This window comes from Populus alba, chromosome 4 (genome assembly GCF_005239225.2).
Source record: "Populus alba chromosome 4, ASM523922v2, whole genome shotgun sequence".
NCBI lineage: Eukaryota > Viridiplantae > Streptophyta > Magnoliopsida > Malpighiales > Salicaceae > Populus > Populus alba.
In genome coordinates, this window is record NC_133287.1 from 21556434 (window position 1) to 21582409 (window position 25976).

Here is a 25976-nt window from a genome sequence, read left to right on the forward strand (position 1 = left end):
ATTAAGACTTTATGCTCATCATCCTCTATGTAATAAAACACATTGAATACTATTAGAATATAATCCAAAATTAATTATGAGTGTCCAACATATATTAAACTTGGAGATAAGCTTCTTGTTAATCCAAAGTAGGGTTCTCATTACCAATATCTTTAATTACATGTTTCAGCTTCATTCAACTTGTTGTTTCATGTTTTTAAATAGTCTTTTTATGAGTAGATCCGCTAAATTATTTACAGACTTCACATAGAAAATGATGATTATCTCATTTGTAATCAATTTTTTGAACATATTCATGTTAAATACTTATATATATCTTGATTTACCATTATAAATATTTCTGTAATCTCACGACATAAATCCTATACATATTCTAATTGTGCTATTGTTTTATTATAATTATCATTAAACTTCACACTAAAGTCAAATGAGGTATTAACCTCTTTTATATTAAGATGCTTATACTTATTAAGAATTTTTTCAATATATTATGACCGATTAAATGCATAATCACTACCATGTTTGTTAACTTCGATACCTAAAACTGTATCCACTTCATTGAGATCTTTCATTTTAAAAATAAAAGTGAGATACCTTTTAGTTTTAACTATTCCAATCATATTAGTGATAAATATTAACATATCATTTATGTAGACACAAATAATTACACCGAACTCTTATGTAAATTTAAAATAAATACATTTAGTTATTCACTTGAAAAACTACACCAACACGCTACGCTGCGAGGCAAATAAAAAAAAAGAACGTAACAAAAGATATCCAAGCTGTAGAGAATTACTTGACTTTGTTATTGAATTCGGCTTAGTAGGTCAACCTTAAAACCTCTCAGTTTGACTCCTTTGGCTTAGATTTAAAATCAAACCATGTAAGAGTTGTCCCGATATAATCCAGTCAACTTGGTTGGTCGAAAAGCAACCTGACCATCATAAGTTTTGTGGATGAAATTGACATATAAAAGAAAACTCTTGATCCGACTTATTGCCTAGCTTAGGTTTAAATTTAAATCATGTGGGAGTTATCCCAATGTGACTTTTTCGACTTGATAGGTCCAAAGATAACCTGACTGACCCATGTATGTGGATGAAATTGAGAAAAATAGATGAAATTGAGAAAAATAGATGAAATTAACATAAAATATAAAACTCCCGGCCTAATTCATTGCCTAGCGCGAGTTTAAAATTAAATTATATGGGAGTTGTTCCAATTTAATACAATCAACTTGGTAGGTCTAAAAACAACTTGGCTAACCTAAGTTTGTGGTGAAATTAGGGGGGGGAATAAATGAAATTGACATAAAAAAAATCTCGACCTGACTTATTGTCTAGTCTGAGTTTAGAATTAAACCAAATGTAAGTTACCTCGATGTAATTCGGTTGACCTGATTGGTCTAAAAATAACCTGAATAATTATTTTAAAAAGTCGGAAGATGAAATTGAGGAAAAAAACAAAATTAAAAGAAAAAATAGAGAAAATAAAAGGTAAAATATGGGTTTAAACTATTTATAAAATCCCAGTTTATTTATTATAAAACATAATATGATATAAATTAATTGTCATGAGGGTTACTGGCCAATGGATTGATGCTAACGTTCAAGATTAATTACTTCTTTGGTTCGATATCAAAAGCAAAATGAATTATCCTTATTTGAATAATTTTAATTATTTTTCATAACCTGATATTTTATATTTTAATTTCAAGACTTTGAATATATAATAACCAAGAAATATTAAAAAAAAACATCTTCGAAGAAACTAAAGAAGTCTTAAGACTATTATTTATTTTGAATAAATAAACAAAGAGGAACAAATGAGCTACTTGAAATTGAATTCATTAAAGATAAAAGGATTAAATTTAAATGAAGCATAATAAATATAAACGAATGTGTTAGTATATTAAATAGAAAAACAATTATAATAATGGTTAGACAAGGGGAAAAAAGGTTGTTAATTTGAAAAGGAAAATTCAAGAAAAAATACCTATAAAAAGAAAAAGGAAAAGGAAAAAAGAAAAAGAAGAGATTCTGAAGAAGGTTCGGAAATTCAAAAAAGAGGTTCGGGTAGATATTGGCGCTTAGCTTCAGGAAGCCGTTAGAGCTCCAAACCTGCTCTCCATACATACGGTAATGTTTTCCTTCTATTGGCCCTCTCTCCTTCTTTATTTCTCTTTCGTTTTCTTTGGACCAAACCAAAAACTTGATTCCACTCCCAAATTAAACACTTTCCCTTTTCGTTTATCCATTCCCTTATCTCTTTATCTCTTACTCTAATACTTTGAAACCATTTGATTTCTTGTATCAACTCTGTCTTGAAGATTTTTGGTTTCCTTTTCTTTTGCTCTAGAAACCAGTTTTGGACCCAAAAACACCATCCGCTTCACTTGCTTTTAATTTCTGTAGAAATCGCATTTTCTTCCATATCCTTTTATTGGGGTGTCAAAGAGGAGTTAGAAAAGCATGAAGGGAGAAAGAATGGAAAAAAGATCATCATTTGGTAACATAATGAGGAGAAGGCTCTCTGATATTACCAACACTCAGTCACAATCCAAATTTGTTGGCCTCATAGAAGAACAGCCAAGGATTCCTGAATGTACTCAAGACTTAATTGATCAGCTTCTTCTGGTACGCATATCATTTTCTTTTTTCTTTTGGGTCATTTACTATAAATGCACATGCATATATGGGGATATGTCCTTAAGATTATACGGGAAGGATTAGTCTGGTTGATTCGCAATCTAGTACTAGAATGTCCCTTGTCGGCGAGAAAATGAAAGAAATGAAATGGGTTGATTTCTTTTAGTGGTGCGGTAATCCTTTTTGTGGTATGAACCTTGCATTGATTTGGCTTTTGTGTCTTTATTTTTTTTAGGTGAAACAGGAAAAGGCAATGCTGCTGAAACTGGTAGAAGAGAGAAAGTATCCTTTGATTGCTTTATTTATTCTTTTGTTTGTTTAATTGCCTTTGTGTGTTTCTTTGTTTGTTTGGTTGTAGAGAAAGTAAATATGGGAAATTGGACAGGTAAGAAACCTTACTCATTTCACTATTTGGGATTTGGGATCTAAGAAAAAGATTTCACGTCTAACACAAACAACCAAATTTTGATGGATTTGGATTTTCTTAACTATGATTGAACAGTAAAATTATAGAATTGAGTGGAAATAAATTGCGGGATCTGCGAATGAATTATCAGAATTTGCAGCTGCAGAACTGGAATCTTGCTCAATCAAACAGCCAGATGTTAGCAGTATGTTTCTTCCACAACAATATTTAAAGCTAATCTCATTTGCAGTAGTATAATTTTGAGTGATATTTGACTGTATTCTTTCTTATTTAACAGGAGCTTAATTTAGGAAGAGAAAAGGTGAGTTTGTTTAAAACACCAACTGCTTGCCTTGAATTCTAGTCTTTTTTTTTCCTTTGGTATGAGCCTGATTCAGGAACTGGTATTGTCATTTCAGCTGAAGGCACTGCAGCATGAAGTTGTATGTAAGGATGCCTTACATAAAGCTAGAAATCTAGAAGCTCAGGTTAGTTTCACTTTTCATTCTGCTATTCATCGTCAGAGTCCATTAAAATGGTTGAGTTTGAGATGCAGCAGAACACAACAACTCTGCATATTCTGTTTCATGGCATTGCATTATCGAGTGATACAGAAAGTGAAAACGAGTAGAATACTGTTTTAGGACTTTAATTAATTCAGGATAAAACCAATCTCATTGATAAATTCCGTAAATGCTTGTAACCCAAGAGTGGGCTGGATACTATCCATCACAAGCTGTGGTTTAGAAATGCCTCGATGCTTGGCAAGAGTCATGCCTTCCCTGGTTGACTGCAATGTCTTCTGTTAATGTATATAATGTATATATTTGTTCCACATCGATTAGAATGAGATAGACTAGACTATAAATAGAATACCTCTCTTGTAAACGAATCATACAATGCTTCGATTGTTACTTTAAGAGATGGGTGTCACTCATTTTACTTCCACTATCATCAGCTGTGATTATCAGAGTGCTATCTAGATTGTTCACAATGATATATTTCATTAACGCACAAAACACATTGAGATTAATTGTCACTCTGTGCATCACCATCTCACTTATAGCAACATTGGACTATTATCAGTTTCGTTTGCTGGTTAAACAACTGATATCTTCACTAAGGTGCGTACTCCTGAATGTCTTCAGAATTTAGTTTCAAACTCAAGCTGGTCTCCATTTTACCACCTTGAGTTTGTCCCATATCAGTTAGAACGAGAAACCTTCCCCTCAGGCTAGACTACTCTTTTGTAAACAAATCACACCATTTAATAAAATTCTCTTCTCTTTATATTGTCTCACTCCCTCTCTTAAATTCAACTTCTTCTATGCAATTTCATGAGGGATTTTAATGTTTTTCAGCCACGCGCTTCTTCTTCCGGTATGATAAACTTTGGCTTTATAGAAAAATTAATCTCTTCCTCCAATCATAGTCGCGTTGAACGGTTTTAAATCAACATGGACATGTGCATTTGGAGCAAGTTTGACTCCAATTCAGTGACATTTCGAAACATATAGGAAAGGGATCAAGGGAACATATTTTAGTGCCAGACCTGAACAGGTTTTAATTGGATGAATGTGTCCCTTAATGTCATTGACAATGAATCTTGTTGTTATGCAGGGAAAAGCAGACGTGAACTGTCAAAATGCTGTCTCCCAGGTGAGTCTATTCAACTTTATGTGTGTCAACAAAATGGTTAAAACCATTCATAGCTTCTTACTTTTTTATCACTTGAGCATATTATACATTGCTGGTTCAAGGAAGTGGAAAAGATAGAAGAAGCAGAATGCTTGCCAGAAGCTAGCAATGATATCAAACCTTGTGGTCGCAGCGGAAGGCGCACAGGAAGAAGTCGATGTAAGCATTTTGACCTAAAATGGCTTCTGAATGCCAAGTAGTTTCTTTTGTTTCTCAATTGCTGACGCAAGGTACTCCAATGACCTGCTGTTTTGCAGCCATGGGCCCTTCTACAACAAATCGAAAAACTGCAGAAAAAGAGAAGACTGAAACCAAAAGGTTAGTTCACTTCCACCAGTTTCTCAACAATCAAGTCTTAAATACTAAATGGAAATGGGTCTTGAACGCAGTATTCCATTCTCCATGGGTCTAAAACTTTGCAAGTTAATGTAGAAAACCATTTTGTTAGGTCAAAATAAGAGGCTTGCTCCCTATATTAGAGATTAAGAACATTGAGAACATCAGAAGCAAGTTAACAAGAAAATGAGCACTGTGCCAAGTTCTTGAGCATTTTTTGGTGTTTCACCGTTCTTTATCACGCCACAATCGCTGTAATTGTACATTTTCGAAAGTGCATTAACCTTGAAACCTGCATTTCCCCTGTGCAGGCGTTGTGTGCGAAGGCAATCTGCTAGGTTTAAATCCCAAGAGCGGGAACCTGCCGAGAAGTTGTTCGAGATTGAGGTCGCCAAGTTTCCAGTTTCAAGAGATAAGTCAAAGAAAGAAAATGGTCTAACTTCATCTATCACGAAGGAAGAAACTTGTGGAGCAGGAAATGAAGCACAGGTATCGCTTAGATCTTCTATCGGAAGGCCATTGCGAAGAGCAGCTGAGAAGGTGCAATCCTACAAAGAAGTTCCGGTTAATGCAAAAATGCGCAGAGAATTCACGAATGTACCACAACTTTGAGTATTCGAAGAGTTATTTTTATCTATGGATGATTGTGGTTTGTGTTGTTGTCCTATATTTTTATCATCATAGGTTGTTGTAAGTTGTTCATGATTTTATTTTACTGTAAAAGGGTTCCAGAGATGACCAACCGTCCATGAGCACAACTCTTTGAATGGCATTGTGTTAGTTTTTGCACGGTTTAAAAAAATACGTTCCAGTTTCCACTAAGAATACAAGAGAGATCTTATTGAGCATCATGTATTATATTGTTAGAAGAATTATTTCAATCCAATAACTTAAATTATTAAGTAAGGTTAGATATATGATTTATATGTTTTTTTTTAATACATCCTTTCAAACAAAAACTATTTGAGCTTGAAACTTAAAACAGATTCACGTTACCTTATATTTAATTTTTTATCAAATAAATAAAGATAGTGAGATTTGAATTCATGACCGCTTAGTCATTAAGATTTGATACTATATCAAAAAACCATCTTAACCTAATAGTTTAAATTATTAGATAAAATTTCAAAATACAATTTATATTTTTCTCAACTTAAGCTATTAAGTGAAGTTTTAAGATATAATTTATATTTTTTAATATATATTGATTAGGATAGAACATAAACCTTGAGGAAAAATGAATTAATTTATAATTTCCTTGGCGTTTATGAAGCAAAATTCTTTTAAATTCATGATATGCAGTGCAAACACTACATGGATGAATCTACGATGGTCAGGGCCGTCACTTGGGTTTTAGGAAGTCCCCAAGTTGTATCAATGAAGACCAGATAAGAGGACAAGAAGCCCATCCAATGAAATTAGACACCACACTGGATCCAACTCTTCTTCACGCATGATTGCATTATCTGTTCATGTTCATAAACTTCGAGGTATACTCATATTAACCTTTTGTATACCTGAAACAAATATGGACTTTTATATTTAATATTAGGGATAATTACACTAGCGATAATCCAATTTTACAGCTTTTTTTCAACCAAATACATAGACTTCAATTTTATTTTATTTTTGGGTTTTAGAACCAAGTTTTTCAAAAATTCTAATAAGTATTTTCGTCTACCCTTCATCTATTACTGTGTTTTTTATTTATTAACACGAATGTTTGGGCCAGCTTCCGCGCGTATCGACTAATCTCATGAACCTTGAAGTTAACGACTATATAAATCTTTAGTAGCTATCATATTAGCAACTATAAAATTTGTCAATTAAGCACTTTCTTTAATCTTTCATTTTCTAATATGGTTTTATTTTTTAGTAAAAGTGCCCTCCAAATCAGTAATAAACAAAGATATCTTAAATTAAAATAAGTTTTTTTACTAAGAAAAAAGGCTTTTAGTTAATGTATGCTGCCTAAGTATTGCAGCGAGATTATAAAATATAGTATGATTAATCAAGATTAATAAATAAATTATTAAAATAATTTATTATTATTATTATTATTATTATTATTATTATTTTAATAGAAGAAATGGGAAAACATGTGATGGAAAAATAAACAGAGGTTTTTTATAGATGTGCACGATTGGAACAATCGAGAATTTAGTGTACTATAATAAAAAAAAAGATTATACTTCCATGTATTTGATTGAGAAAAAAAAATATTAAGTTGATATACTAAAAAAAATAAATCACAAGAAGTGATTTTTTAAATTATTATGCTGTAAAGATTAATGTATAATTTAATTTAAAATTGAATCGATGACAGTGAGGGATATAGAGGGTGTTTGGGAGTGTGGTAACGGTTGCTTTTCAAATAGCTTTTCGTGCCGAAAAGCATGCCAATAATGTTTTTTTATTTTTTAAAAATCATTTTTGACATCAACACAGCAAAACGATCCAAAAAGTACAAACCGCACTCAATTTTAACCAAAAAAAAAAATTTGAATTTCGGTGAAAAGCCGGTTTGGCCGCAATGCCAAACGGGCTCATAGTAGTGAGCTTGAAACCATAAGAGCAATGACCTCATGCCATAAATGGTCTCAACTCTCAACATTCTTCACTTTAATCACCGAAATTCTTCTAGTAACTAACTGTATTAGATTGGACGAGCTCTTACCAAATTCTTCGTAGTAAATTAAACCGCGTGGGTCCCCTCTTCTTCCTACTTTCCTTCCCCTGTATTTTCAACCTTTTTTCACTATATTTTATATTAGTTATACTTGGGTTGAGGGGAGTTGTTTATGTTGTTTTTTTAAATATTTTTTATTTAAAATATATTAAAATAATATATTTTTTATTTTTAATATCAACGTATTAAAATAATTTAAAAATATATTAAAATAATATATTTTTTATTTTTAATATCAACGTATTAAAATAATTTAAAAATATTAATTTAAAATAAAAAAATTTAAAATTTGATAAAAAAAATCGATTCAACTATAGCTCCAAACAAGCCCTTAAAATCTGGCATAAGACAAGACTCGAGTCATAGATCAAGAGAATCATTAAGAGTCAATCCGGTTGCTCTAGAAGTTTTTTTTTTGTTAAAAAAAAAACAAAACAATATTACTTTTTTTTTAAAAAAAAAGAGTTCAAAAATTAATAGGTAAATTTTGCCCAAATCATCTGATAAACCCTATATTTTAGACTAGGCCAATCAAGTTTGTTTTTAACCTAAACCAGCTCAAACCCTAAAATGACCTGGTTTTAAAATGATTTATTAGATCAAAGTAGGTTTAAAAAAAATGGATTGTATGTTAGATATTTTTTATATATTTTTGAATCTAGTCTTAGTTTGTCAACTCAGTATAATGGAGTTAGAAAAATCTAGTAACTATGCATAAGTTAGAAAAAGAAGGATGCAATTGAATATAGATATTGACTACTTAACTTCTAATAGCCAAATATTCGTTTCTTGCAATTGAAAATAACTTCTTCTATTAACTTTCTGTTATGTGATACATGCCACCAACATTATAGCCCCCCAGGACCACACCCTTCCCGGTCTGCAATAAATTTAATATAAAGTTGGATTTTGCTACGTGTCACTCTCTTTCTCCCACCGAATGCTGCCTCCAAATCCCCATAAAAATGGGGAAGAATATCCGGGTGTATTTTGAAATGTAGTTATAGTTATTTTTTAAAATGTTTTTTATATCAAAAATATTAATATTTTTTTATTTTTTTAAAATTATTTTTAAGATTAGCACATCAAAATAATTCAAAACATAAAAAAATAAATTACATTTTCACAAAAAAAATTGAATTTAAAAAGGTATCTTTTATTTTTTTTCTATGTCATAAGTAATAAATTTAAAATTATAATGTATTCTGATAAGATTATTTTTTAAAGTGTTATTTATTTAAAAATATATTAAAATAATATATATTTTTTATTTTTTAAAATTTATTTTTGATATCAGTATATCAAAACTATCCAAAAACACTAAAAAAATTAATTTAAAATAAAAAATTATTTTTTTAAATTAAAACACAAAAATAAATAGACTTTTATTATTTTTCTGAGCAGTGTGATTTACTCTATCTGTTTTATCCATGAAAATACTAAAATCATTGTTTTTATTGCGATGCACTACCTTAATATTATCATATGTATCAAATAAATTTAGTAAAACAGTTAATGTGAATTGTTTAGATGAACAATTTATCAACAATTAAGTAAAATTCGAGAGGAAAAATGAATGAATAATTATTTGTTTTAATTCGACGATTTGACAACTTTGAAAGACGAGTGTGGAAATTTCAAACGGTGACCATGGGTCCAAGTAGCTGTATAGAGGAATAAGAGGAGGGAGGGACGTGGCAGAGCCTAAATAATATATAATTAAGTAGTAGAACACAAGTAATCAACCATCCTCACATGCTTCGAAGGAATAAAAGATGAAACGGACAAAGTAGTGCGTCGTTTTATCAGACTTCGAGACCCCAAAACCGCGTCAAGTCATAATCACGGGTTATTAGCTAAGACTTTTTAGTTTCTTTTAAATTTAAGATTTTAAATCCAAGGGAGGAGGAAGTCTACTACATTGTTCTAGGATTGAGCTTCTTATCCTGATCATGTGCAAGCCTCAATACAATACCAGGTAGTAATGATTATTTGATTTATCGAGTTCAAATAAACGAGTATTTAAAATATATATATATATATATATATATATATATATATATATATTTTAAGTGCATATGATGATATGAAAGACTTGCTTTAAAAATATATGATTTAAATGATATTTAGGAGTGTATAATAGTGATTGTTTTTCAAAAAAAAAATTTATTTTTTTTTATTTTTTTTTTTTTTATAAAACAATATTTAACAGTGTTCCAAGACAACACTTGAATGAGTCGAAGGTTCTAATTTTAATTTTTGTTTTTTGAATAAAAAATAAGGATACAACTGGATGATTTTTGCTTTATGACCTCTTTTTACACATCAATATTTAATACTTTTTTTTAATCAAAATTTAAATAAATTATCATACTTTTGAATTGATGCATTTAAAACAATTAGTTTATATATTTTTATTTCAAATTAATTTATTTGTTGTCTATTTCATCTCAATGTTGATAGATTTTTCACTTTTTGTCATAAAAAACCATTCTAAACGTTTTTGGTTATTAATAACTAAATGTGGACTCTACATAGCATCTATCTTAAGAAACTCTAAATCTAATTTCCCTTTTTCTTTTCCAAATTATAAGCAATTTCTTCTCTAGGAGGTTTGTCATCAATAATCCTATAGAAACCCTAAATCTAATTTCTTTTCTTTCTTTCTATATTATTTGCAATTTATGTTCAAATAACCTAGTTTGTGTTTAATACCGTAGTATCTTTTATAGTTACAGTTTTTTAAAAAATAGGTTTAAAAAAAATATTTTTAGTTGCATGTTTAAAAAAATACATGTTTAGTTAAAAGTATAGTAAGATAAATTTTTGCATGCAAAATAAATAAATAATACGTTATCATGTATGAAAAATGATTATATTAGCTTTTACAAAACCAACGTACATAATGCGATTATAGATGGAACCAAAAAAATATAAAACCTAAAATATATGTTTGATTAAAATTACAATAAGATAAATCTTTATATGCAAAATAAATAAAAAGTACGTTTCCATGAATGAAAAACGATTATATTAGCTTTTACAAAATCAACGTACAGAAGGCAACTATAAATGGAGCCCAGTGCAAAAAAAAACAAGATCTATTTAGCTAACCAAGCAGTTTTTTTCTTGATAGTTAGGTAAAAAACAGAAGTCGCTACAGTATGAAATGGTATCGTAATTAGCACTACTCTTATAGCTACAAAAAGACATTTACGACCTAATCTCTTGCCCCAAATTAACTGCTTAAAAGAGCACCTAAAGAGTAGAGGGAATAAATAAATATATAATAAATGTGTAGGAAATGTTATAATGATAAAGATAGTAGTAGTGTGATTAAAATATAAACTTGGGTTGGAGAAAGCTTTAACTTTAGTGGAGCGACCGATTGGTGCTTGGGATTCCAAAGATCTCTAAGAACATGATATGATTAAGGATGGAATTGACGACTCACCTAAAGACTTAAAAGGAGAGAGCCCCTACATTTGATTCTCTTTTCTCCATTTATTTGTTTTCTTGGGCCCCACACGCTTAATCAAAGTTGGCATCCATGATTCTCTTCTAGGTCCCTCCCGACAGTTATTAGCCGTTAAGACCCCACCCCGCAATCGATCCGGCGACCAAACCACTCCTCCAAGCTAGCTCTATGCCTCCATGTATGCATCTAAGAGAATATATTTTTTATTTATTTGGTTTCTGTATTTTTATGAAAAATAATTAGTAGATATTAAATTACTATCTACCTGTGAAATAATCCAGGGACATTCTGGCCTTGATGTGACCTATAATGATAAGTAGATCGTGTTCATTCCAAATTGTTTGTATGTTACGAGCAATCAAATTGATTTGATTTGCAATTAGTTTTATATATGGTTAGCTTGTTAAATCTTGATCTGCTATCAGATTTGCAAAATCTGTTCCATCACATTCACACAGCATTATTTAATCGGTGGCCGAGTGTGTGAAATCACCTTTGTTTTTACTTTATATATATATATGTTCATTATGCAAGTTAAATTTATTTACTTCTAACCTCCCTCGCCAACCCTAGAATTTAATATCAAGTAATGAGCTCTCTTTTATGGCATCAAGATTGTTCGAAAATATTGTAACATTTACTTTATCAAAGTATTTTTTGTTTAAATATATATTAAAATATAGTTTTTAAAATTATTTTTAATATCAATATAAATATAAAAACATTAAAAAGTTAATTTTAAAAAGAAAAAAAAAATTAAATTTTTTAAAAACACAGTTTTTACCACGTTTCTAAACATTAGTTATATCAATCAACGAATGGTACTAGCTTGCCATCATCTTGAGCTTAAAAGAGTAGGATCATACAAAGCAAGAGCCTAATTAATTAAGATATCTAACAAATTCTATATAGCTTTTGAAAGAATCAATTCTCTCAACTGTCTCAAAAGAAATTCGTTATTTCTTTTCAGAAAACTCCATTGTTTCTTTACGAAGTTCGTTATAGCTTTAAGACTCCCCTGAGATGCAAATGCCTGTAACACCATGAGTGTGTTCTATCTAAGATTCTAGACATAAAACCTTTACCTAAGATATTGCAAGGGCCATCTTTGAATTATTTTTTTTAAGCCATAAAGTAGCTAGAATCGTTAAACATTTGATAAAACAAACTATTGAGTGACCCAATATGCTTAGTTATATAATTATGGAAGCGACCACGTATGTCTTCGTAAGTTTTTTTTTTTTCTTTTTTCCAATTAATGCAGATCTTATCCACGCCGGGAAAAGTCCTGTTAAACCTAGTCTTGGCCGACCAGATATTTCAAGAGCACTCTGAATTTGCAACCTTAATGGAGAACCATATTCATTTGCATCATTTTTGTTCATGCAGTTGCCTACATATAGTGGTGCCTCGGAGGCTTATGTTGGGTTCAACTTATAATTAGTAGTATAGCTCAAGATAGAATTTTGTTGTCCATCTTGCCAACCAGATCATGGTCTCTTGGATATGACTTGCTGAACGTTTAATGTTGGCCTACATTATATTATATATCGGTAACATAGGGATAATATGTCCCACAAAAATGCCAAGACTTTAAGTTTGTTTGGGAACACGGTTGAAATCGCGTTCTCTTAAGTTTTAATTTTTTTTTTTGCTATTTTTTTATGTTTTTAAATTGTTTTAATATGCTGATCTCGAAAATAATTTTTTAAAAATAAAAATTATCATTTTGATGTATTTCTAAACAAAAAACACTTTGAATCACAATCGTTACTAGAATCCCAAACAGTCCGTTCATTATATATAAGTATAAACTAGTTTACATCTCGATGTTGTGATGTGGGTCTAGATAAAAAAAAAAAAAAAAAATTGTAATACAAGATATATAGTTAGTAGAAAACTTCGCTTGTCTGCTTGGCAAACCTAACCTCAAAGCTAGAACTTGATTTTTTTCAATTTGGTATTTTTATTAAACTCGACTCAGTAGGTTAAGTTTAAAATCTTTTTATCCGATTCTTTATTTAATTTGAGCTTAAAATTAAATTATATGAAAGTTGTTTTGATGTGACCTAGATAACTTGATCAGCTTAAAAGCATCCTGGTTAATTGGTAAAAAAAAAATCAGACAATGAGATTGAAATAAAAACAACCTCTCAACTCAATTTCTCGTCTAACCCGAGTTCAAAATTAAATTATGTAGAAGTTGCCTTAACGTGACTGGTCAACTTGATTGATTCAAAAATAATCTAATCGACCAATAAAAAAAATATAAGGATGAAATTGACAAAAAAAACCTACCAACCCAACTCATTGTTTAGCTTTGTTTTAAAATTAAACCATATAGAATTATTATGATGTTATTTGGTTCACCTCACCATCTAAAAAAACATAACTACTTTAAAAGTTGTTAAGGATGAAATTAAAGAAAACAATGAAATTAAAAATAAAATACAAAACTGAAATACAAAAGAAAAACTCCACTGATTGTACAACAGTGAAACTCCATGATCACTCTCAAGTTTTTTTTCACTAAAGAAGTAATCGCACTTAAATATATTCATTAGTATAGTGGATGGATATGCTAGATAAAGATGATCCTACAATGATGTATCTTGTCTCCTCTTTTTGTATGTTGAGGTTACTTTCTTAAAGACTTCTACACTCTTCAGGGACTAGCTAGGAGCAAACTATAAGAGAGGATCGTGGTTATGTAGAGCTAGGCATGTTATATATAATATTCATTTATTAAAGTAATGATTATAATAATTAACAAGTATCATGGCATGTTTACTATCATTATGACCATCATCATGATTATGATTATTATTAATAATATTAATATTATCATCTTATAACATGTTCGAGAGTTGAGACACCGCCCTGCCATGGCATATTCTCTTAGGTTTAACTTTTTTGACTTTTATTGATCAAGAAGGGTTTGGGTATTTAGATAAACATCTAAACCTCACCATCTTTTTTGGATTTATAGACGCAATTAAAATAATATCAAGCAAATGCATTGCTTCCATTTTAATATATATTAGGATCAATTAATTTAATTTTGAATTTAAGAGTTTAAATTTAACAAATATGGTCCAATATGAAAAGACATTGATTCAATTAGGAGAGAGAATTTAAATAATTTAAATAAATAAAATACTATATTACTATATTGCTAGACATTGATTCAATTAGGAGATAATTTAAATGATAAAAACACTTCACAAAGCTTAACATTTGCCAGTCTATGTGTATATTTTAATTATTTCCACAATTAGTACCAGTTTACAACTCCCTTTGTGGGTCACAAATTACTTACAGTATATATTTTAAAAAAAATTATTATGTTGATTATATTATACTTTCAAACAACAATGTTCATTGTGAATTAGTTGAGTACGAATTCTCATAATAAAATTTCAAATTCTACCTCTAATTTCACAATTATTTTTATCAATTTAAATTTTCTGGTTTTTTAATTGTGAGAGTAGTAAATCGATCACAAATGTCTGCCAAAAAGTTTTTTTAATTTTCTCTCCAACTTCTCGAATTGAACTTTTATTTATTTTTTAAATTATTAAAAACAGATGTTGGTGGTTGCATATGACGATTAAACGAATTAATTAAAAAAATAATAAATAAATAAATTGAGTCAACACAACTAAATTGCAAAACTCTTGACTCGGGTAATAAGACCAAGATAGTCATATAATAAAAATAAATTATAAAGTCTAATACCCAATAAACCTAATATTGAATTATAAAATTAAAGTAAACAAAATCTAAGTTTAAAATAAAAAAAAAAGTTGAAAAATTTGAGTATCAAAATGTAAAATTCTCTTTTTTAGGATCAAAGTGTAGAAGACTTTGGCATTTTACTATTCATTGCTACAATGAAATACCAAGAACTTTTAGTATATGTTAATATATATATCTTGAGTCTCAAACTCATTCATGACTATTAGAAACATAAATCATTAATTTTTATATTTGACATGATAACTTCAATTTTTAAGTTGAGATAATTTTTTGATAAGATATCAGAATTTAAATAAAAAAATGGATATGAGCTTAAATTTTATTAACTCCATTCTCTGTAATTAAATTAATTAAACTATGTAAAAGGTGATGTAAATTTGAACTTTAAAAGATTTTTACTTGAAAAGATATATTAAAAAATAACATAAGATTACTCATTGAGTTTACTTAACACTTTAAATTTTTAAATTAAGATGATTATTTGATAATAACAAAAGAATTTTAGTTTTTATTACAGTGAATCATATATATGAAAGTTCTTTTATATTTATAAGCAATCCTTTAAATATGTCAGAAAAATAAAATAAAAATATCTTTAAAATTATTTAAAGAAAGATTTAATATTGATAGATGTACTGAGTGACCAAAAAATACCATGTATTATTAAATAAAAACAACTTTCTAGGCACAAATGTTTTGAATGCTCTAAAATTGTAACTAGCTAGCCTCAATTACTATAATGACTATTTTGCCCAAAGATGCACATTCATTATTGTTTTTCGGAACTATCAAATTATCTCACAAGCAGAAGCATGTGTCTTTAACAATTTCGTCACATTTTATTTGTAAGAGTGCTTCCTTTGACAAAATTGAAGTATCAATACCAACTGGATTCAAAATTGAGGACTTTTTAAACTGATTTGATAAGTGGAAAGTAATATGTAATTATAAATAAAAGATACATCACATGGAAATGGAAACTCCCATGATGATAACTTAGAATATAATCTAAGAATATAGCTTAATTAGCCAGGTTTTAAATTTGTTCTTCAAAAATCACCAGTTTAATGCCACAAACCTCAAAGCCACTGAAAGCTTACATGGTCATTAATTTTAAAATACCGAGAAATTAATCAAGATGCGTGTAAACTGGTTCGGACACCTATAGTTAAAATAAAAAAAATCTTAAAATACACATAATCCTTGTTCTTAGATCGAACTTGCATAGATCGAGTAATACTTATGAAACTAAACTTTTTGAAGAAAAAATGCCAAATTTCATACCAAAATCATGGCATGTTTAACTTAATAAGGGATTATCTTTATTTTATCTTATTTTAGTTTGATTTAAACATTAAAAAAAAATCATGTTTTTTTCCATTCCTAGTTATCTTTATCTTATCTCGAGACATAAACTAAATGCTCTAGCTTTGTGAAAACTTGGGAAAAAGAGCATGGCATGTTTAATTTAATAAGGGATTATCTTGTAAAAGGGTGAGTCTTAAATTAGTCAAACAAGCCTCCTTTCCCACAAGGAGGACTTTCTTGTTCATGAGGGGTCCAATCCCTTTCTTTGGACATATATTGGTGGGAAAAATTTGGTTCCCAGCTCCTTTCTCTGACCAATTAAACTATATATATATATATATATATATATATTGGATTGACTCCCATGGTTCCATGAAGATGAAAGCGGAAGGAAGGGGGAGGATTAGATTTTTGTGCAAATTATGAACATCTATCGCACGGTGCTTTGAATGTATTGTGTGGCGAGCATGAAGGGCACATGCAAGGAAGCTCTCGAGTCAAAAATGAGATTTATATTGAATAATTTATTTGTCATCGTCTGCATGTGTTTGTCAAAGAAGACATCCGATTATTTGCTTCCTAAATCCAGCAAAAATTCCAAGTCTTTGAAGAATTATAATTAAATATTGAAATTATTCTAGAAACCATGGAAGACAGAGCTTCCAACGATAACTTCAATTTAAGTTCCTCCCACCATGCTGCAGTAACTCATTATTAGTACATAACTATTTATATTCGCTCGAAGGCAAGAAAATACGCTAACACTACAAGAAAATATATAGTTCAACCATGGTTTGACTTAAAATACTCGATCATACTGATTCGCAGACATCCTAGTCCTAGTAGTTATTAACACTTTCTTGTGTTTAAATTCTAAGGAAGGCTTAGGAATACTTATTTCATTTTGATTTTTATATTTTTTGATCAAATATAATGGGATAATTAATATCTTAGAAATATATGTATAGGTTACTTGTCTTTAATATTGTTCTAAATTGAATTTTTATATCGATGGAACGAAAAAACTAATCCAAAAATACTTGATGAATTGATCGAGGAATTACTCTACGGACAACAGAGAGGTATGAAGCACCAGAAGACAAGTAATTATTACCTGCAATTAGATCATTTAATTCCTTAAACCCGTTGAAAATAAAAATTCTTTCGAGTTTCCAAGTGAAACCGTGAAAGAATCCTACCTAAAAGTAACTTTCAAATTAGTTAATTGTTTTACCATCGCACTAAAATATTCCTATTCAACGACTTCTTTCGTAAAGCAGCCACCTTCAATATTCATTAGCCATGTTTAATTTTGTGTTTTAAAATTTTTTATTTTTTATTTTAAATTAATATTTATTTGATGTTTTTAGATATTTTGATGCGCTAATTTTAAAAATAATCTTTTAAAAATAAAAAAAAATATTATTTAAATATATTTCTTAGTAAAAAATATTTTAAAAAATAACCACAACAATACTTCTAAACAAATAGTCCAGGATTGTTCAGACATTTCTCTTAATTCTTGATGCATATGAAGTTAAAAATTAGGGTTAAGCATATATTTCATTCCTTTATTTTTTTTCTTAATATTTTGTTAATGCGTGCTTTGTCTTCTATCCTTTTGTTAAAGTCATCATTGTCCTCCACGATTTATATTGCGAGAGGAAAAGAAATCAAACTCCATTACGAAAAAAAAAAGAGAGAAAAATCAAAGAGAAGACATGTTTTGGACTATGGAGTGTTGTATGGACGACGCTGCCCTCGTGGGAGAAATTTCTGCCGTTTTGTTTGATGAAAGTAATCATTCTATAAAGAATACTCAAAGGTTTCAAATTAAGAAATAGGAGCTCCATTTTATTTGGATTAAAAAAAAAAACACTTCCGTCTCTAATTTTTCTCGTGCAAGTGAATTTGAGCCGAATCCCAGCTGACAAATAAATTAATCTCAAATATTAATTATAAGTTATTTTCTTAATTATACCTCTTCTAAGATTTTATTTTCTCCCGTCCTTTAAAAATTATATTTTATATCAATTTAAGATTTTAATGAGAAAATAAAAATGTCTTTTATATTACTAACTCAATCCTAGAAACACCATCTTAATTCTTCTTTCTTTTCAATCAAGATTTATTTTCTTTCTCTTTCATGTTTTATCTTTCTCTCTAAACCAGCTTCTTTTTTCCGCAACTCTCATAGCAACTCTAAAAAATATGATAAATAAAAAATTAAAAATGAAATAAAAATTATTATTTTAGCTCTTTCATATTTGTTTTACATGTTTCAAAAAAATACTAAATAAAATGCTAAAATATATTTTCTCTCTCAAAATTGTTATTTATATATATTTCTTAAAAAAGTCAAAAACAACAAAGTGGGGTTAAAATATTTATTTCTTTCACTCCAATACAATCAGCTTTTCAAATGATTTTTTTACTGGAGTATATATGATAAAAAAAAATCATATTTATATTATTTAAAATATTATTTATTAATTTAGCTCTTCAAAATAACATCATTTTTTAAGATGCATACTTTTTTTGTTTGAAGCGGAGTGGTTGATGGAGAGTTTGATTTGGGATTTAGAAGATTTTAAATTTGGGCTTGTTCGATCTTGTATCAATATTGGTGAAAGTAAATTAGGTTTTTCTTTATTTCAATATTATTTTTTTTGGAAAGATTGACTCTCATTGTCAAGATTTCTTGATTTTCTCGTTCGTTACTGCAATAATGTCCCCAATCTCTCTAGAAGTGAAACATAATTCCACTTGTTAGCAGCTAACAAGGAAAGGGAACAAGTTGGTTGCTGCAGACAAGGAGAGGACTTTGTGCAAAGCAAATTTTCAGATATTTGTCCATTTGTTTTCAATTTCCTACTTTCCACAGCTTTGAGTTTTTTTTTTTATATATATTAATAAAACAAAGTTGAAACCCAAATTTTGATTTTTGTGTTGATTACAACTTGTAGGAGTTGTAGGTGGCTGGGATGGTAATGAAAAGGATGGAAGATGGTGGATTGTGACTGGATTTGTTTTGAAATTTCTTGGTTGTTTTTATTTTAATTAATTTATGGTTTTGTGTATTGTGTTGTTAGTCAAAAAGAAAATTGAATTCTAAGTTCACTTTAATTTATTTAGTTTTTTTATCTTGAACTTGAAAATAATAATAATAAAAAATCATGATATTCAATTAATTCTTTTGTTTTTAGCTCAAGCTTGGTCAATAACATAAGAAAAATCAAAGGCATATGAATATTAATTAAATATAATTATTTTACAGAATTAATTCTTTTGTAGCGGTACTTAATTAATTTATATTAATTTTTTAATGTTAAAATCATTTAATATCTTTATCTTATATGTATTTCTTTTTCTTTTTCTTTTTGCATTGCCTACATCACGAATTATATATTGTTTTTCTGATAATAGTTTCTAAGGAAATGATTGTTTAAAAATATATGTTTTGTTCTCAGACATTTCGTGTTGAATAGTGAATTGATCAAACTATTACATAAAAATTATCAAATTTTAAAATTGCAATTACATGTTTAAATTGGATACTCAATTTGTATTAAATTACATACATATTAATATAAACAAAAAATCAATAATGTATTTATTTGCATCTTTATATACCCAATTGGATACTCAATTTGTGGAATTTTGTGAAGGAAGAAAAAAACTCAATAACAGGTGGAAAACATGGAGAAAAGTCATGGCTAATCTAAATTACATTTTTGTCCTTTTACTTGTTTTTTTCAACCTTGACTATCCATCTATTTTTCGAATACCCAAATTTGATTTAAAAATTTATTTTTCTTACAATATCAAAAAAGTAACAAATATAAACGGATATACCAACAAAATATTTATGTCACTCAAATTTGATACCGCGGTGAATTTTTCTGACTAAATATGTCATTGCAGTATCCATCAGTAAACACTGACAAAAATAATCCTTATGTATATACCAAAAGAATTACAGTGAAATGAGAAAGAATAAAAAACGAAGCCAAAACTATGATGATGTGTTATTTTTACAAATAGAATTACTAATGGATTTAAATCCATTGAAAAATTCATTTGTAATATTTAACTTATGATCTGACGAGTGAATTTCGCTCTCCCTCCCTCCTCCCTCATTTTTTTTCCTCCATTTTTCTCTGCAACATAAAACGCCCCCCCTTTTGTCATAAATCAACCTAACCTAGCACTACAAATACAACCACCCCCAACACTTAATTTGTTAGCATCTTTGTTTTGATTCAAATTTTATTGGGGGTTCCCTCACTTCAAGTAATCAAAACTATCTATTTTTTATTTGAACATATTAATTTTTATTGTATATTTTTGTGGTATATGTATTTTGTTTGGATGTTTACTTTTTTTATAGCTTTTTCCCATAAAACTTTATTGTATGAGTGCATTATTTGTACATTTTAGGATTTGTTTGAGATTTTATAAAATTGTATTGTTTGTAAATTGATGAACTTTAATTTGAATTTATGACTTAGGTGTTTTGTGATGAAATAAATAGTAGCTTATTTAACGAGTCCATTTTATATTTTGTTGATTTTATTGTTGAGTTGAAATTTTTGGTAAATATATAGAAATTTGATTTTCTATAGATAATTGATAATGAATTAGTTGTACTATTAAAATAGTTTGAATAAGTTTGAGTTGAACCAATGCTATGTTATTTATGTAGTTTATATAATTAATTAATACATGTTGTCATCAATATTCTATTTAGGTTTGGCATAAGTAATAAATGATTGTTCATGGATATATCGAGATTCATCCAAAGGTTTGCGTAGGATGAATTATTATATTGTGGTTCAAGATTTTATTAATTACACACTATCTAATTCGAGATATATTAGTAGAGGCAATATTATATGTCCATGTAAGAGGTGTAAAAATAAAGAGTTTCTCGATTCAGATGTTATAATGATGCATCTCCTATAAAAAGAGTTCATTGAGAGATACATGTGTTGGTTTGCACATGGGAAATCATATATGTTCCTTATGAGACCATAGTAGAAATAATGGTGAGGTCAACTTTTAGTTCTAACAACGTCCATGAAGTTGTAGATGAAAATAGTAATCCTTATAAAAATATGATTATTGATGCGAAATGAATAAATCGAGGTTATACTAGTCAATTTTTAATAGTAGATAAAGAACCTAATGTAGACGTGACCATATATATATTTTTTTTAATCTTTTGAAAGATTATAATAAATTATTATGGGATGAGTGCACAAATCATAATAAATTATCGATTGGTGTACACGTGTCTACCATGAAGTGAGATAATGAGTTGAGTGAGGACAACTATAAAAGAATTATTGAACGAGAAAAAAGCATTTTACCTGAAGGGAATAGACTGAAAGAGAACTTTTATGCTGCTAAATCCATGATGAAACCCTTCGGCCTAGGGTACTAGAAAATTAATATATATCCAAACTTCTACATGTTGTACTGCTTTGAAAATACAGAGTTAACCGAGTATAAAATATGTGGGCATGCTCGTTATAAACTCAGAACTGGTAGGGGATGACTCTTGTCGCACGTAAAAAATTTAGATACTTTCAAATCACACATAGACTGCAAAGGTTATTCATGTCAATAAAGATTGTTAAGCACATAAAATGCTGGAGTGATGGTGTACCATTCTGATGGTGAAACCTGAAAACATTTTAATAGGATGCATCACCATTTTTTAGTGGAATAAAAAAATGTGTGTCTTGAGTTATGTACAAACAAGTTCAATCCATTTAGGTCATTTGTTATTTTTAATTCTTGTTGGCTAGTGATACTCACGACTGACAACTTGCTACTAGGGATATGTATGAGGTCGGAGTATCATGTTTTTTTCTTTCAAAATTTTATCCTTTTTCATTTTCATCACTTCATTTTTTGCAATTTTTGTTTTGGTTTAAAATTTCATTTTGTTTATTTTTTAGCTTTTGAATTTTAGAAATGACAGAGAAAGTTTTTGGATAACAATGTAGGAGAGAGAAAATTGAAGGCTGGCTAACTTCCAACCATGAAATAAAGTCGTTTTTGGTGTCGATGAGTTTCATTTAACAAGGTTTTTGTTTTGATATTTTTGACCTTTTCCTCGCTGGAAATTTTATACCCTCCACCCCTTTATTTTATGTTTTTGGACCACTCTAGAACTATTTTGAATTGAGAAATTAGTTTTTAGATCTTAAAAAAGTGTTTATTAGGTTTTTAGATAAAAAAATAAATTGAAAACTATTTTTTTTAAAGTCCAAAGATCACCGGCTTTTATTTTCCAACCACCTCTGCACTGGTTGAAAATTTGGGTTCCCGGACAACATTTTGTTTGATTTTTAATATCAAGGAAAAAAAAAATGAAAAGGCTAGGCATAACCTTTTTTGCTCTTTAATTTTTTTTTCTCTTAGATTTAAATTTAAATTCTATAAAATTCTATATATTTTTTGTTTTTATCTTTAATTTTATTTTATCTCATCCCAGCGTAAAAACTTATTTTTAGTATCATATAATTAAATAAAAAATAAATTCTAAAAAAACATTAAACCTAAATAAATTTATAATTTAATTTATGAGTTTTATTTAAATCCAAATTACTATCTTTTTAAAATGAAATTTTTTTAAAAAAATCATCATTAATTTTTCCTTAATTCAAGTCGGGTGTTGAAATTTTTTAATTGAGATCAGGTTTTTATATTTTTTACATTAAAATGAACATATAGTACGGCTCGCAACGGATCGAGGACAAGTGGAAACTAAGCATGAAATGAGTATCAACTAGAACTCCAAATGGAGACATCTTGCTACAGGATTTAGAGAAGTGTTCGAGGGAGAAAATCTACACCATCCAATGTCATCATACCATGTGTGCTCAAAAGTCACTCTAAGATTTTGGAATGGCCATGTTTCGACTTTCGAGGAGAAAGAAAAGAAAAATGCCAATTTTTTAGTTCCAAAAACGAGAAATATTTCGTTTTAAGGTAACAAATTAGTTTGCCTGGTCACATGGAATTTCCCCGAGAGTTTTAAGGGAACACCAAATATTTCGACATTTGTTTTCCATGTAATGTATGCAAGTAGCTAGAACAGTTCACTGATCACCCTCCTGCTCCCCCCACTGTACACAGGAGACTAGTCTTTTCCCACTTTCACCGCTCCATCTCATAATAATTCACGGCTCTAGTTTGATTGTTGTCATGTTATGGACGTTGATGGTGAATGGCACAGCGGAACTGAACCTTCCCTCGGTGTAAAATACTGACTTTACTCTATCTCCTATGGAGAAAGAGACAGATAAAGCAGAGGTAGGATATTAGAAAATTGGCATCAGGAGCCTTTGGCTTTTTGTGCTTTTGTCCAACCCTCTCCCTGTGAGAAAAGCTACAGACAGAATACCGTAGAAAACAGTGGAGACTAGAACTCGATAGCATTAGCAACTTCTTCTTATAAAAGAGCAAATTGCCTACCTAAACCACTCAAAAACCCCCCCACCTCTCCCTCTCCCTCTCCCTCTCTCTCCCTTGGAAAAAGAAAGAAAAAATATATAGCTCTGCTTCAGTCCACAAGTCAAGTGAAGAAAAGCATGGACAACCAAAGAAGTTCTGTTCTAAGCTGGGGTTACTACTGCCAAGGAAAGGTAATATACATTTCTTGAATCTATTGGCTATTTTAGTGTTCATTTTGCTCTCTGTTTTCCATATTCTCTGATGTTAGGAGTGTAAGGGGGTTTTCTGCTTAAGTGTTCAAAATGAGGTTTCTGATCTTGGATATGAAGGAGCTAATTTGTGACGGGACCTCTGTGTTTTGACTAATGCAGACCATGGATGACCTTAGGAATTCCCTTCTGTACACAACTCTAGAGCTTGAGCAAACAAAGCTGGCAGTCCAAGAAGAGCTAAGAAAGAAAGACGACCAATTGTTTCATCTCAAGGATCTATTGAGCAAAGCCATCAGAGAAAGAGACGAGGCACAAGAGAAATGGAAAAGACTCGCCATTGAGAAGGTCCTACTCCAGCAGCAGCAACATCACCAAAATGCCCCTCTCTCTGGGATTTCCAGCATTGAGGATGAACCAAGAAGAGGAATTGACTCCAGCAATGGCTTCTCATCATCAGATTGTGAGGAGAGCATTGTTTCATCTCCTGTTATTGACCCAACTCCACAACCATCCCAATTGCCCCAAACAGCAGCACCACAAACTATCCCTCAGGCAGCAATTGAGTTGGTTCCTGAGAAGCCATTACCTGAAAAGGGGAAGCTTTTACAGGCAGTGATGAAAGCTGGTCCACTCTTGCAGACTCTCCTCCTAGCAGGGCCACTTCCTCAATGGAGACACCCACCACCACCACTCGATTCCTTTGAGATCCCCCCTGTCACCATACCACCACCACCACCACCCGCAGTGCCTCAGCTCACCCACCAAGACTCATTAACCAACCCTCATGGTTGCTATAGAAAAAGGGTTCTCTCTGATGGCTTTGATTCTCCTACAGAGACCAAGTACCAAAGGATAGCCCTCCACTGACAACCACAAAACCCACTAAGTTATGATTTACAACTTTTATATATATTTATATCATTTAAATATACCACTAATTAAAAAAATTAGTGAGGAAAGGGAATTGCAGGGTGGGCACGAGACTGATCTAGCATTTTTGTACAGAAGAAGTTTGTTTTAGGGAAGCTATTCCAAGTTGACCAAAGTGATGGGAAGACAGAAGAGTAGTCGATGGTCTTGTTCTTGGCCAATGTTTTTGGGTGGAGATTTTGGTCTCTTTCTTCTTTTTTTCTTTCTCTTATTCACATTTTAGTTTTTGTTCCATGATGTGAACGGGGGCTTGATGATTTTCACTGCTGTTGCATGTAACTTGTAACTCGGATACAGTAGTCGTGGTGTGCAGGTTTGAGAAAAAGCGTGTGAACTTGAAAGGGAGATGAACACAGAACCGCAATCAAAAACATTGGTTGATGGTTGTGAAGTTGTTAGGATTGGAAGATGAGTAAGGCCACCAGCCATAGGGTTTGAGAGACCTGCTTGTCGGGTTGAGTGGATCCCACAAATCAGAATCAGGATCTACTACTGGTGTGATATATGATTATATTACCCCTTTTTTATTTCTTTTTTCTTTTTTCATTATTGAAGGAAAAAGTATTGATTATACGAGTCTAGTTTTCTTGTGTTTTTGAGGCTCCTCCTAGTTTGGCCATGTCTTCTGCTCCTAGATTAGTTCATCAACATATCCAGTTTTATTAAGAAGAATTATAATTTTTAAAAATTGATATTTTAAAATCACAAAGCACTACAAAATGCAATTACTCAAGATTATTTTCACCTCCTCTCTTCCTCAATCTTTTTTTGCTCTCTCTTCTTGCGATAATATATGAACAAATACAGACGCGCTGATTGCCTCCAGGACTGCAACTAAAGCCAAGAACATTGATAAATAACTCTATGATCATCTCCTTTAATATAACATATTTGTTACTTCCATGTTTATCCACCATTATCATTGTATGACTGATTCGAACATAGAGCAGGTAAATATAATTTTAAAAATAAATTAAGATAAATTTTACTTGAGATGAAGTCTGAAGCCAGGTATGAACAGAGAAATACTGAGCAGCCTATC

At 30.1% G+C, this 25976-nt stretch overlaps 2 protein-coding genes across 2 annotated transcripts; both read left to right on the forward strand.

Annotated features, from left to right (window-relative positions):
• The first annotated feature begins 2138 nt into the window (after positions 1-2138).
• On the forward strand, positions 2139-5858 carry LOC118038779 (uncharacterized). Its single transcript, XM_035045196.2, has 9 exons — positions 2139-2639; positions 2887-2933; positions 3154-3262; positions 3356-3379; positions 3477-3545; positions 4678-4716; positions 4818-4914; positions 5013-5073; positions 5403-5858. The coding sequence occupies exons 1-9, from the start codon at positions 2475-2477 to the stop codon at positions 5701-5703; spliced, it is 912 nt and encodes a 303-aa protein (XP_034901087.1). The 5' UTR covers positions 2139-2474; the 3' UTR covers positions 5704-5858.
• Positions 5859-23809: 17951 nt separating this feature from the next.
• Positions 23810-25505, forward strand: LOC118038778 (uncharacterized). Its single transcript, XM_035045195.2, has 2 exons — positions 23810-23983; positions 24164-25505. The coding sequence occupies exons 1-2, from the start codon at positions 23930-23932 to the stop codon at positions 24869-24871; spliced, it is 762 nt and encodes a 253-aa protein (XP_034901086.1). The 5' UTR covers positions 23810-23929; the 3' UTR covers positions 24872-25505.
• Positions 25506-25976: the final 471 nt, after the last annotated feature.